This window comes from Cervus canadensis, chromosome 10 (genome assembly GCF_019320065.1).
Source record: "Cervus canadensis isolate Bull #8, Minnesota chromosome 10, ASM1932006v1, whole genome shotgun sequence".
Taxonomy (NCBI): Eukaryota; Metazoa; Chordata; class Mammalia; order Artiodactyla; family Cervidae; genus Cervus; species Cervus canadensis.
This window is the reverse complement of record NC_057395.1, coordinates 76,923,430-76,937,757: the sequence shown is the minus strand read 5'-3', so window position 1 is coordinate 76,937,757 and position 14,328 is coordinate 76,923,430. Positions and strand designations below refer to the sequence as shown.

General features: G+C 59.3%; 1 protein-coding gene across 5 annotated transcripts in view; it reads left to right on the top strand.

The window, feature by feature from the left end:
- The window catches only part of RIPOR3 (RIPOR family member 3), a 73,875-nt gene that overhangs the window by 45,525 nt on the left and 14,022 nt on the right, over window positions 1-14,328 (top strand). For 3 of the 5 annotated variants that reach the window (XM_043478466.1, XM_043478467.1, XM_043478468.1), the window contains exons 3-11: window positions 7,536-7,682; window positions 9,219-9,297; window positions 11,920-11,943; window positions 12,250-12,303; window positions 12,877-13,026; window positions 13,181-13,244; window positions 13,571-13,614; window positions 13,803-13,928; window positions 14,001-14,146. In XM_043478466.1, the coding sequence (XP_043334401.1) occupies window positions 7,536-7,682; window positions 9,219-9,297; window positions 11,920-11,943; window positions 12,250-12,303; window positions 12,877-13,026; window positions 13,181-13,244; window positions 13,571-13,614; window positions 13,803-13,928; window positions 14,001-14,146 (834 nt within the window). The remainder of the gene's footprint in view (window positions 1-7,535; window positions 7,683-9,218; window positions 9,298-11,919; window positions 11,944-12,249; window positions 12,304-12,876; window positions 13,027-13,180; window positions 13,245-13,570; window positions 13,615-13,802; window positions 13,929-14,000; window positions 14,147-14,328) is intronic. The other 2 variants (XM_043478469.1, XM_043478470.1) reach the window with 1 other exon arrangement.

Below are 14,328 nucleotides of genomic sequence, written 5' to 3'. Positions count from 1 at the left end.
CCGTGACGTCTCCTCCAGCCTCGGGGAGTGCCTGGGGGCAAGGTGCGTTCCTGCTCCTGGGGCCATGGCCCTGCCAGCCCTGGCATCCTGAGGGGCCCGCCAGCTGGCTGTCCGAGCAGCTGTGACAACAGCTGAACCGGGCGCGGGGCCTGGTGGGCCGGTGACCCCATCAGCGACCTGAGCTCATCACGGCGTTCCCCTCCCGAGACCCTGCAGGGGCTCCCGTCCCACCAAGAGTCCAGTCCTGTCCCCCCGCGTCTGGCCGGCCTGCGGCACTGGGACACGCTGGCGTCTCTACCCGCTCCAGGCCTTTGTTCGGCCCACACCCCACCTCCACCCGGAACCCACCCCCCCAACCCCCTTCACCTGGCCCGGTCCTGCTGAGTCTCAGGGGCCTGAGCTTCACTGCCGCATCCTGGGCTGAGGAAGGGGGCCCCCACCGCTGTGAGGATGGGCCCCGCAGTCAGGCTCTCCTAGCTCCCACCCCGCTCAGCTCCTCAGTTCCGAGGTGCGTCTGCTTTGAAATCCTGGAAGCACCCTTAGGAATCCCCAGTGAAAGCTGCTCAGTTAGTGTCCGACTCTTTGCGACCCCATTTACTGTAGCCCGCCCGACTCCTCTGTCTGTGGAATTCTCCAGGCCAGAATACTGGACTGGGTACCCATGCCCTTCTTCAGGGATCTTCCCAACTCAGGGATTGGACCCAGGTCTGCCACATTTCAGGCGGATTCTTTACAGTCTGAGCCACAAGGGAAGCCCAAGAACGCCAGGGTGGGTAGCCATTCTCTTCTCCAGAGGATCTTCCCGACCCAGGAATCACACTGGGGTCTCCTGCACTGCAGGCAGATTCTTTACCAGCTGAGGTCCGGTGAAACCCTAAGGAGCCCCAAATTCCTTCCTTACGTATTTCTGGACACCGACTCTGGTCAGGCCCCATCCCAGGCCGCACCCTCCTTTCAGGGCTGAAAACTGTAAGCCGGTGACACTCGGGGTGGGTGCAGCTGGGGGCAGGAGTCATGAAGGATTTAAAGCAGGACAGGCAAGCAGGCAGCGGGGGGCTGGAGGAGGCCCCAGGGAGGAGGGACCCAGTTCAGTGAAGGCTGGAGGGGAGAGGGGTGGATCACTGCAGACAGGGCGTGGGGGGGAGAGGCCTTCCAGGCAGGGGGACAGAGGTGCAAAGGCCCTGGGGTAGGAATGAGCTTTGAGGGGCAGGAAGTGGGCGTGCGGCCGGCCTGCGGGACAGTGCTCAGGAAGGCAGGGGACCCTGTGGGGACTCCTGGGACATGCACAGCATGAGGGGAGCCACGGACGGGCTGGCGCAGAGGAAACTGAGGCCCCAAGATGGGGAGAAATTTGGCCAAAGCCTCAGAGGGAGTTAGCACCAGTGCCCCTGATGCCTCCGAGGAGGGACTGTGTGGGTGCCCCTATGAAGAAGGCACACAGTGGGCGCTCCATAAATGCTGCAGAGAGGGGATACGCCCAGACTGGCCAGGGAACGATGTTGTTTCTGCACCCAGTCATTTCTGAGTTGCCTCTTCCTGGGCTTCACCGGGGCCTCCCGCCCCGGGACCCTCCCTGGCTGAGCACGCGTGAAGCCGAGTGTGCGGCTGGGCCTCCGGGAGGGCGCCTTTCTCTGACTTCTATAGAAGAACTCCAGGGGCTCTGCAGCCGGGAGGGGTCTGTGGACCCTGCGGCCAAGGCCGGCTGCCCGAGCTCACACCCACCCGGTGACCTGTGCTCAGAGCTCACACTACTGTCATGACCCCAAAGTTCCTAGCAAGTTTTGACCAAAGGGTCCTGCGTTTTCTCTTGCCTTGCCTCATCACCGATTCTGTCCCCCGTCCTGCTGGCAGCTCTCCTCCTGCGAGGCTTCTGGGGGCCTCCGGACCCCCTGAATCCATGGCGAATGTCCCTTCGGGCCCCAGCTGGGAGCTCTGCACAAAGAGTACACCAAGGGGGGTCCCCGGGCTCTTGCTGGCCTCTCCTGGATTCCTGGGGTCTCTGTGCAGAAAGAGAACAGAGCGGATCTGACCTGTTGACCCTAGAGCTCAGTGGTCATCAGCAAGGCTGTCCTGACCAGATGCCTGCAGAGCCTGTATCCCAGTCTGAGAGAGATGGTTTCGGTGGCTGTAAATGTCCCGGGCCCCTCCTGGGGGGTCCTCATCTAGCGCTCCCTAACCCCACAGGGAGTTCTAGAGGAGACGTGCCCTGGACAGGGTCTGAGGTTCCTGAGTGGCTGCCATCGGGCCTCGCCCTCTGCAGTCCCCTCGCCAGGGGGTGGGGGAGATGCTGCCCACGACAGCAGAGAAGCAGCAGGTCTATCTTTAACTTCCTGTCTCTGTCCCGCGCCCAGGGATCTGGACCCTTGGCTCTGGGTCCGGATTGGGTTTCAGGCCTCACCTTCTGGCTTAATTGCTCAGGTAATCCAAGCAGGCTGAAACAGGGCCGCTCGCCAAGGCACTCAGCAGTGGGGGCGGGTCAGGCAAAAATAACCTTAGACGGGAGAAGAGGAGAGCCAGGCTCCGCTTAGGTGTCCCCGGCCCACATTCCTGCCCTGACAGATGGCAGGCACCCTTTGACTCGGGACATTTTTTTTTTTTAATTGCATAGTCAAAGAATTCACTTGGGGAAGTCATCTGGAAATTCTCCATTAAGGTGTGAAGGAATGTTATTAATATAACCAGGCCATGTGTAACAAATATTGATACATAATAATATATTATAACATAAGGCCATATATAACAAGGGGGGGAGGTGAAGAAGAAGGCCAGGTCTTGAACGTCCCCTTTCTGCCCTGATTGACAGGCAAGGCCGCTCTCAACCCCTTCCTGCCATTTCTCAGCCCGCTCTCCCCTCCCCCAGGCTGGTGGGCAGGGACCCTCCCGAGCCAGGATCTGCTGCAGTGTCCCGATCGCCTTGGGAATTCCTCCGCTGACATGCCTGGGAAATGTCAGTGTGAAAACGAAGCATCAGCCCTTGCTTTCCAAGGAGAGGAGACTAGAGAAAGGACAGATGGGGGGCTAGAGCTCAGAGATGTGTCAGGAGACACGGGCTAGCTCCCACGGAGCACCCAGACCAGACTTGACCTTGGCGGGTGTGTGTGCCTGTCTGTCCTCATCCCCAGGCATCGAGTACCACCGGCGCAGGAGGAAAGGTGAGCTTGCAGCGAGCTCTGAGTCTTCACCCGAAATGTGTCCGGTCGATGCTATTATTTATTGCCCCGTCACCAGCCCTGCCCGCCTCTGGATCCCGCACCTGCAGCAGCCATGCACCCGGGTCCTCTGATGTTTCTCAACCAGCCTGGGCAGACGGGCTGGCCCGGCGGCCTCCCGTGAGGGACAGGTCCAGTGGGTCGCACGTGCCCATCTGGAAGCTTGTCTGGCATGCCGGGGGTGTTTAATATTTACTGAGTCCTCCCAGGGCTAGTGTAACATCCGCCCCTGGAGGGTGCTCCCTGCCCTGGCGGTTGTGACACTGGGCCAGACGTGCAGCCTGATTTCACCATCCGGAGGCTGAATTGCTGACCCTGGAGAGGCCACCACGCCGGCTCCCAGTGGCCGCCACACCTGCTTGGTGGGGCCTCAGACAGGCGCTCTGGGCGCAGAGCCTCCCCGGGAGTCTGTGCTTTCAGACACAGCCGCAGACCGAGGGCAAGGAAGCCTCCAGGTAGAAGGAAGCAGGGCCCAGCCGAGGGTGGTCCCCCGCCGGGGACCGTGGGCCCCCGGAGCTGGCAGGCGAGTGGGGCTCCTGCAGCCCCACCTCCCGGCAGCTTGCCCACCGCACCTGCCTGCCCGCCCGCCTGCCGGGGGCCCTAGCCTGTCTGAAACCTGCTTCTCTCGAGGCTACAGTCCTGCCCGTCCCTGCTGGCCTGGAGATGGCAACTTTGCGGAGGCTGTGTGCTAAGAGGTGGGTGACGTGGCGTCCGGGAGGGTGGGAGAGCGAGGCTCGGAGCCCCCTCCTGGGCTGTGCAAAGCGTCGCTTGACATACAGCATGTGAATAACAGCGGTAGCAGGTGCGGGGGTGAGCGCTGCTGTGACAGGCTCTGGGCCAGGGCTCCATGCACGCTACCTGGTCAAGCACGGCCTGAATGGAGGAGCCTTCCCGGTTCACCCGATTGAAATTCGTTATCCGGCCTTCGTCTTTTCTGGGCGCTAGGCACTATCTGATTATAACTTCTGAACTGGAGTACAGTTGTGGGCTTTCCAGGTGGTTCAGTGGTAAAGAATCCCCTGCCAGTGCAGGAGACGCAGGTTCCATCCCTGGGTCAGGGAGATTCCCTGGAGAAGGAAATGGCAACCCACTCCAGTATTCTTGCCTGGGAAATCCCAGGGACAGAGGAGCCTGGAGGCAAGAGAGTCAGACATGACTTAGCGACTAAACAACAACAACAAATAGTTGCTGTGTGATATAAATGATATATGTACTTAAAAAAGTCCCCGTTATTAACTTCAGCATCTATGTAGCATTACTCTTTCCTGGGAATTGCTTGAATCTCTACATTTATTAACTCTCACAGCAACCCTTCCTCTAGGCCTCATTTTACAGATGAGAAAACTGATGTGTAGAGAGATCCAAGAATTGAGCCAAGGTCACACAGCTTAAAACTGGGGGAGCTAGATGATGTCCCTGGCTCCATAGTCTGTGCTTGCTGCTGCCTCCCATGACCTCCCCCCAGCTGGGAGGGCTGCTCATGGGGTGAAGGTTTTGTCAGTGTTTCAGTCACTGTTCTAGTCCTGGCTCCTGGAATGGCATCTGGTGCGTGACAGGAGCTCAGTAAATATTTCCTGAGTGAATGACTATCTCATGACAACTCTGCCGGACATGCCCTCTCATTATCCCTCTTTTACAGATGAGAAAACTGAGGCTCCAGCAGATTAAGTACCTGTGATCTCTGTGGTTAGGATTTGGACATGGGCAGCTGACCAGGAGCTGTGTCCCAAGAGATGATATGAGTTTCTGGCTTGGCGAGGCCCCGAGGTTTCCAGGGCGGGGTTCCAGATCCTTCTTTCCCACAGCATCCTTGGGACGGAGTTCTCAGCGTGCCTGGGCAAGGCTTGGATCTGTGTCTCTGGCATGCTGGTTTGTGATGTGGCATCCGTGCTGGGGAAGCACGGGGCTCAGGGCAAAGGGGCGGGACAGCACCCTTGAGTCAATAGCAGGGCTCTGTGACCATCCATGGAACGTGCAGCATCTTGACTAGACTGGAAGGGCGGCCCAGCCCCCTGTCAGGCCTCGTGGGGACCAGGGCTCATCGACGGCCCAGTGGTCTGCTCCCAGTCCTGGTGAAGGAGCTTGAGCTCTGTCCTACTGGCCTCCTGGCTGCTCTCCAGACCCCAAGCCCTCACCCCCTTCCCTGCAGACCTTGAGCCTCCAAGGTTAGGACTCTGGCCCCTTGGCTCCCATCGAGGTGCCTGGCTCAGAGAAAGCCCCACTCTGTGAGTGTCTGAATGAATGAATGAGCCTGTGCCCTGGCTGTGAAACCCTGAAAAGGTAGCCGACTGGGAAGGGTGTCCAGAGAGACCTGAAGCTGGGTTTCTCTCAGGAGGAGGGCTCCTAGCAAAGCAGAAAGGGAGGACTCCTGAGAAAGTGGTCCTCCGGTGGTGGACCAGCATGCTGGTTAGCACTTGGGAACATGTTAGAAACGTGGAGCCCTAGGCTCCACCCAGACCTGTCAGAGCAGAACCTTCAGGGCAGGGTGGTGGTCCTGCGAGAGCGAATCTGAGTCTCACAAATCCTCCACATGGTTCTGGGAACCTGAGGGAGTCTTGCATCCTGCCCCCAGCTGGGTGGTTGAGATCCCAGGCTGAGGAACTGCGTACACGTGGGTTGAGGTCCCACCTCTGGGGGGACGTGGTCTGGGGCAAGTCACCCACCTGAGCCTCAGTCTCCCTGTCTGGCAGGGGTTAATACCTGCCTCTTAGGGTGGTTGTGCAAGTCGATATTTATACAAAGCCTTTAGCAAGCGCCCCGTGACTGTGGATGCTCAGCGGATGTCTTCAGCCGCGTCTTATCACTCGGCTCCCTGGGCCGCCGCGGGGATGGTGTTGGTGGGCCCAGCGGCCCAGTAGCTGCGGCTGGGGTTTCATTGCTCCGCTCTGTGGAACTCTCAGTTGCCACTGTTACCGTCTTTGAAGCGGGAACTTTGCTAGGACCTGACGCTCTCCTCCCCACACCCGTCCTGGGGTCCCCAAGGCAGGCAGGGCCCCCGTGTCCAGCACCTTCCAGCATCTTCCCATCTCTGCTTCAGTCAAGCCTTGCCCTGGAGGTCCACTGCCCCATCGCACACGACTCCACCGGCTCCTCCTCTCTACCCTTGGTCAGTCTGTCTGCTCACCCTTCTTGGGGGACGGGTACCTTTGTTCCTGCTCTTCCTTCAAGGTCCAGCCAAGAGCCCCAGGATCGCCCTCGACATGTGGCATTTCCCTTGTTCAGTTTAGCTCAGTATTTACTGAGCACCTACTGTCTTCCAGGCTGTGTTACAGGGAAGGATACAGATAGGATACGATTACTTTAACAGTAATGGACATTTATTAAGCACCTACTAGGTGACCGCACTCTGTCAAACCTTTGACTTGGTACCTAGGAGAATTCTTAGCATTGCCCTCTGATTCAGGTCTGCTGTACTTCCCATTTTACAGATGAAAAAACCCGAGGCTCGGGTAGTACAGTAGTGTGGAAGTGAAGTTGCTTTAACAGAGAAACCTCCAAAAATAGAGAGTTTTAGATGAGACCAATCACTCCTCCCTCTTTCTCGTAAGAGCGTAGAGGCAGTGGATGGTCCGCTCCACGGGCGGCCTGTTCCCGCTCTCTTGTTGCTCAGCCGTCCCCTGAGCGGGTCCCAGTGCTCGTGGCTGGAGCTTGGTGCTCAGTGGACCGAGAAAGACGAGGAAGGGGGGAGAAGTTCTCTTTCAGGGGAGTGGAATGTGTTGACTAATCCAGGCTTGGGACAGGGGTTTGCTCAGAACGCCTATGGATGTATGTGTGTGCGTGTGCGTGCGTGCGTGTGCGTGCGTGCAGCGATTTGTCAGTCTACCTCTCGCCAAACTATGTGAATAAAGAGCAGGGCTGGGGAGATGCCCCAGAGGAGAACTGAGGCGCTGTTAACAGAGGGACAGGGGATGGATGCTGGGCCACCAAAGCCAACAGGTGCCCAGCCCGGGAACGCCACCGGACCATGGCTTGGCCTTTGTGTTGCTTCACCTGCACAGAGCTTGCTCAAGAGAGCAGACAGACAGACAGCATTGGCATTCGGGCCACTTGATTGTATTGCTCACTCACTCTAAGCTAATTTCTCATATCAGGTTAGTGTTACTGTTCTTTTCATCTTCGAATTCAAGTGCTCATTTTGCAGATGAGGAAGCTGAGACCCAGGGAGCCTTGGCAGCCTTCTTGAGACCATGCAGCTTGGGGGCAGTGAAGTGGGACTCAGCTAGGTCTCCTGATCGTCTGGGGCTCTGGCCACCGTTCGCGAAGGGCCTGTCCCCGAGAAGGGCTGTGCCCAGACCCCCGCCCTGATCCCCCGATCCCTTCTCACAGAAAGTCCGTCCACAGGAACTCAGTGAGGTCCCGGATGCCCGTGAAGTCCTCCAAGACGTACGGCACGCTGCGGAAGGGGTGCGTCTGCTCGGACCCCAAGCCCCAGCAAGTGAAGAAGATCTTCGAAGCGCTGAAGAGGGGACTCAAGTAAGGAGGCTGCATGCTGCCTGTCGCATCCTTTGGCCTCGTCCGCTCGCTGCTCTCTGCCTCTCCCTGGGCATCGGGGATGGGTCTTGTCTGTGTGCGACCACAGAGCAAGCTCCTGATTATTCGTTTAGTCAACAAGCATGTCCGGGTGCGGCCACCTGCTCGGCCCCTTCCGTGGGTGCTGGAATGAGGCAATAATGGCTGGGGCGCCCGGTTCTCATGGAGAATGCTCACGGAGGGCAGGGGGGATGGCCATAGAGGGGTAATGGGGTCAACACCATAACTTCCACGCACCCGGAGGGCAGTAACAAGCGGAGGTGGTGGAGAGGCTGCACCTGGAGGGCCTGTCACACAGGGGGGTCCGGAGGCCGCCCTGGGGACGTCCTGGCCATTTCTGAGCAGCAGCTATGGTGCTGGCCTCTGGGAGACAAGCATCCTGGGCAGAGGGCAAGCACCTGCAAAGGCCCTGCGGTAGGAGCTTGCAGAGGAGCCGCAGGTCAGGGCGGCTGGGCTTGAGTGAAGGAGAGAACGACTGATTGACCGAGCAGAGGCCGGGACAGGAGGAGTCAGTCACTTATTCCCCATATTTTTAATGGAGGCTCATCAAGTGCCAGCCGCAGAGTTCAGTTCAGCTGCTCAGTCACGTCCGACTCTTTGCGACCCCATGAACCACAGCACACCAGGCCTCCCTGTCCATCACCAGCTCCTGGAGTCCACCCAAACTCATGTCCATTAAGTCGGTGATGCCATCCAACCATCTCATCTTCTGTCATCCCCTTCGCCTGCTGCCTTCAGTCTTTCCCAGGATCAGGGTCTTTTCAAATGAGCCAGTTCTCCACATCAGCTGGCCAAAGTATTGGAGCTTCAGTTTCAGCATCAGTCCTTCCAATGAATATTCAGGACTGATTTCCTTTAGGATGGACTGGTTGGATCTCCTTGCAGTCCAAGGGACTCTCAAGAGTGTCTTTGGCTGCAAAACACAATGTGAAAAGGCCCCTCGGGCCCATGGCTTTTTCTGTGTTTTCCAGAATAGGGGTTCGTTAAGCCCCTTTCTGGTCCCGGCCATCCAGATGGCAGGACAGCCCGCCCTTGTCTGTGAGGGAGGCGTGCCCACCCCCCCACAGCTCCCATGGCTGGGGGAGGATCTTGGCCTGTGGAAGCCATCGCCTGGTTTCAGACCTGGGTTCAGACTCTTCCGTGCCTTGTGGACCCAGTACTGGGTGGCTTCAGAGTCAGTTTGCCCATCTCTAAAATGGGTGTAATAGCAGCAGCTCCCTCCTGTTGGCAGGGCTGTTTGGGGCGTTTCCACTCGGCACAGTGCTGGGCACGCACTGTGTGGGATGCGGAGGCAGAGTGGGTGGGGGCCGGGCTCTCAGCTGGGGGCCAGCTCTGCCCTTGACCCTTGAACCCGCTGAGCACCCCGCTTCTCCCCAGGCTGGTGGCCGTGGCTGCCTCCTCCCCGGAACACCGCACCCCCGCCCATTTCTTTCCTTCCTCTTCTCCTTCCCAAGCTCCTCTCCCTCGTTCTCCCCGCAGGGAGCATCTGTGCGCCCAGCAGGCCGAGCTGGATTACCTGACGGGACGCCACAAGGACACCCGCAGGAATTCCAGGCTGGTGAGACCCCTCCCCAGCCCTTCCCGGCCGAGCGGCCCAGGGGCGGAACAGCCCCTGCTGCACCCCCTGGCCTGCCTCGTGGGTGTGAACCTGTCTCGGGAACGCAGAGGCCGACAGAGTGGACTTTATTTTTAATGAATGAACCTCCCTTGGACCCTGATGGATTAAACCACACAGGCTGGTGGGGAGCTCCCCCCTGACACCCCCATCCCTCACACTGCAGCAGTTCACACACCTTAGGGTCACCTCCAGCCCCCCTTTAGTTCTAGAAGCAGCTCAGAGGTAGATGGGTGTACAGGAGGACGGATGCATTACCTGGCCCTGTTCTGTAGGTCTTGGCCACCACAGTCCCCCTGCAGGCAGGGTGGCTCATGTGATGGCAGAGAAGTGGATCAGGCATCGAGTCCAGGGTGTGCTGCAGAGGCCCCGACGCCGTCCTGCACCAGCCCCGCGAGTTCCCGCAACGTCCCTGGCTCTGCAGCCTTGCCCCCATCGGGGCGCCTCTGAGGCTGCTCCGTGGCTTGTTCAGCCCAAGATTCACCTGCTCTGGGCTTTTACCACGCCCTTAGCAGAGCCGGATTTAGAAAACAAAAAAAAACAAAACAAACTCCAGAAAAGCCCAATACCAAAAAAAAAAAAAAAACCCCAAAAATACGATGTGCAGTTAAATTTGATTTTCAGATAAATAACAAATCATTTTTCAGTGTAAGTATGTCCCCTGCCATCTTCAGGACATAGTTACACTAAAAAAGAAATTTTATCCATCATTCATTGGAAATTTAAATGTAACTGGCTGTCTTGTCATTTATCTGCTGGCACATCCAGGACCCCCCTGCGGGGGGCCCTGCATCTCTCCAGCACTCAGGTTCTTTCTGGTCTTGGGGAGCCCCTCTTAGCCCCCTCGTCTCTATCTGGCTGCTATTAAGGACAGGAGACCCCTCTGTCCTCGACAGGAGTAGACTTCTGCAAGCAGAGACCAGGAGGCCTTACTGCCTGTGACTTTCTCTGGCTTATTCTAGCGTCACTCCTGCAAAGCACCAGAGCACAGAACAGCCGCCAGCTTGATGGAGGGGCTGCAAGCGTGGTGGCGGGGTGGGGATGAGTCTATCAAATTGTGTCCCCCACCTCTGTATCCTGGCCCCAGCAGAGAAGACCGTGAGGGTCAGCAGAGTGGGAGACGCAGGGTCGCTCTGCCTCACCAGGGGGCTGGCCACTGGGGGAAGGGAAGGCGGGCGGGCTCCATCATGGCTTGTCTTGGGGGGCGAGGGTGGGTCAGCGCAGAGGCAGAAGGAAGTGGTGCCAAGATCCCACCCCAGGTCCCGGCCTTACGAGTGCTTGCCACACCTCCCTCTCCCAGGGCTGCGGCTGGTTCAGCTGCCTTTGTCTCTTCCTTCTAGAAGTAACTCTAAGGGAGGCGAGGCATGCGTAGAGGTCTGTATGTTTAGCTGCTTCCATTTCATAGGTGGGTACATGGAGGCCACAAAGGGGCAACCGAGAGGGATGAAGCACGTGGGGTCCGGTTCCCAGTCTCCGAGGAATTGTGTACAGTTCCTCTTCTTTCCAAAGCCTTGGGAACTTCCCCATTTCTTAATTTCTTACATTGGGTTTTCATTTCATAATCCCACACATACGATGTCACATAGATGCATACCTAGGAAAACAGATGCCCCCTTTGGGCGGTGGTTAATCCATCTTTTCCCTCTTGCTTGACCGACCCACCCTCCCCGATCTTCTCTGTTCCGTCCTGTTTAACCCTTGAGGATCATCTAGTATATATCTTTCCATATTTTCCTCCCTCATCACTTTACTGTAAGTACGCAGACTGTGGATATATAGAGGGCTCTGGTGAAGTCACAACTCACAGACTCTCCCCTGTCTTACTTCTTTGCGTTGGTGGTCACCAACTTTGTGGAAATTCATCCAGGCTCAGATACAGTGACCCTAACCCACGCGGGCAAAGCAGGGCCTGCTTTGGAAATAAATTTTACGTGAACACAGGCACACCCATCGTGGGCACACTGTTTGTGGCTGCTTTTCACGCTCCAAAGGCAGAAACCGTGTGGCTGGCAAAACCCGCAATATTTACTCTCTGGCCCTTTGCATAAAGACTCCCTCGCCCTGACAATAGATTCTTTTCACTGGCTGCACCATGGCCCCTGGCGCGGATGGCCCAGTCTGGATCTGCAGTTTCCTTCCATCTGAACTCCTGGCTGCTGCTGGCTGCCTCTCCCTAGTCTCTGATCGTGGTTGAAGTCGCCCCTTAAATAATCAAATCGCAGTGGTTCCCCTCTCGTTGAGTTTGCACTTTCCTTTTCATAGCAGCGCTGTGGGGTAGGTGCGATGGCGTCTCCTCTTTCAAAAGGAGATGGAGGCTCAGAGAGTAGAGAAGCTTGTCTGTGACACACGGCTGGCACACGGAGTCAGGCCTTCAGCCACCTCCCCCAAAGCCCATGCGTTCGCTCCTTCTTCCTGCCTGGCCTGGACCGCAGCTTGCTGACTGCAGGCCTCGGAGGACTGAGTGGCCACTGGCTTTTTGTCCTCTGAGCTTGGGCGCCCCTGGGATGGAGGCTCACGGGTCTCAGAGGAACGCCGGAGCCCTGACACCTCTCCCCCCACCCACAGGCTTTCTATTACGACCTGGACAAGGTGAGGGAAACTTCTGTCCGCATGGGGTAAGCAAGGCGGGCCGCGGCTGGGCCTGGCTGGATGGGAATAACGTCTCCGCGGGCCTTCCGTCCTCCTGGCCATCCTATGGGAGGAATACTTGGGTTTCCTTCCCACTGGACAGATGGGGAAACTGAGGCGCGGCAATGAGCCTTCCTCAGGGAGGGTGAGGGGCTGGCCTGACTTCAAGCCCAGCTCTGTGTCAGGACCTGCAGGAGGGTGGCAGGGGCTTGGGGTTGGGTGAGGCCCAGGCTCCTTTTACAGCATCTTCTCTTCTTCTGGGAGAAGCAAACACGCTCAGTGGAGAGGCACATTCGGAAGATGGAGTTTCACATCAGCAAGGTCAGCCTGGTTTCGGGGCGCCTCTCGGCTTGAGGGGGACCTCTGCCGGGTCAGTGGAGGAAGGCTCTCTGGGCACCAGGTGGCTGCAGAAAGCCAAGGCGGTGCAGGGACCACCAGGACTGAGCCCAGAGGTGGGGATCAGGGGGGTGGGGTTAGAGGCCTGGGAGTGTTGAGTCCAACCACCCGATTGTACCGATGGGGCTGTAGAGGCCCAGAGAGGGACACGAACGGGCTCAAGGTCACCCAGCTAGGCCCTCAAGCTTTATATGGGCAGACCCCTCCATGAACTCGCTCTGCTCCCCGGGAGCCCCGCGGGTGGATGGAACATCACACACCCACCTTCCCTGTTTGACCAGAGAAAACCGCATCCACGCATCCGGCTCACTAGTTTTATCGTACCTGAGCTGTGCGCCAGGCGCTGCCGGGTGCTGGCGATGCGGAGTGGATGGGACCCACGTGGTCACTGCCTCCAGGGCGCACGTTCGCCGGGGGCGGGGCCAGCACGACCTGGGGGTGTGGCCTCCCGAGGTGATGGAGTCGGGGAGACAGTTCCCGGATGCGTGCGCCCCGCAGGTGGACGAGCTCTACGAGGGCTACTGCATCCAGTGCCGCCTGCGCGACGGCGCCTCCAACATGCAGCGGGCCTTCGCCCGGTGCCCGCCCAGCCGCGCCTCCCGAGAGAGCCTGCAGGAGCTGGGCCGCAGCCTGCAGGAGTGCACCGAGGTGGGTGGCGGAGCGCCGGTCTGGGGGCCCCCTGGGCCCTGAGGCAGCCTCTCTCTCTGCCCCCGGGGATGGGGGGTGGTGGTGGTCTCTGGCAGGGTCCGTGCATCCCCCGTGGTCCATCCCGGGGCCGGCAGTGAGCCACCTTCTCTGGCAGGACATGTGGCTCATCGAGGGTGCCCTGGAGGTTCACCTGGGCGAGTTCCACGTCAGGATGAAAGGTAACAGGACAGGGCTTGGGGCGGGGGGTCAGCTGGGTGGAGCCTCCGACCTTCTCCAGGACCCTGTGCTGAGGATGGGGGGTGATGGTCAGAATCCCAGGGTTTCCACTCCTGTGACTTGTGACTTCGGGCAAGTCCTATCCGCTCTCTGAGTTGAAAGTGAGGGCCCAGGTCTGCCCCTTGTCATCGTGATGGCTTAGCTCACTGCCCGCCCCCCTGAAGCTGATGACCCCCACTTGTAGCGGGGGGCTCCCCCCTTGAGGGCCTGTGACCCATGGGGTAGGGACAGTGAACAGCGGAGAGATGAGCCCGTCTCTGTGTTGCAGGCTTGGTGGGCTACGCACGTCTTTGTCCTGGAGACCAGTACGAGGTATGCCCACCCTCTGGGATCGGCCCTCAGGGCTCCCCGCCAGGCCTTCGGGGGTGGGGCTCTCTGGGAACCAGGGTCTCCGCTGGGTTCCTGTCACCCCCCTCCCCGCCCCAATTGGCAGGGAGGGCCCCCGGGAGGCGGTGGCAAGGGGCGGGGCTGACGGCTCCTGCCTCGGGCCTGGCGCACAGGTGCTCCTGCGTCTGGGCCGCCAGCGCTGGAAGCTGCGGGGCCGCATCGAGTCGGACGACAGCCAGACCTGGGACGAGGAGGAGAAGGCCTTCATTCCTACCCTGCACGAGAACTTCGAGATCAAGGTGGGTGGGGCCCGGGGCAGGGGCCGGCGGGGGGGGGCGGGCGCCCTCACCCACCACTCCGCCCTCCCCCAGGTGACGGAGCTGCGCGGCCTGAGCTCGCTGGCGGTGGGCGCGGTGACCTGCGACATCACCGACTTCTTCACCACCCGGCCGCAGGTCATCGTGGTCGACATCACAGAGCTGGGCACCATCAAGCTGCAGCTGGAGGTGCTGTGGAAGTGAGTGCGGGCGGCGGCTTCCCTGCTGCCCCTCCTGGGGGGCTGGGCGGAGTGGGGTGGGGGCAGGGGGTCAGCCCCAAACACTGCCCCCCAGCCCCCCGCAGAGGACCGCGGAGAGGCCTCTCCAGCTCCCCCTGGTGGCCTGACCTCACCCCAGCATCCACCCTGGGCAGCCTGGCCCT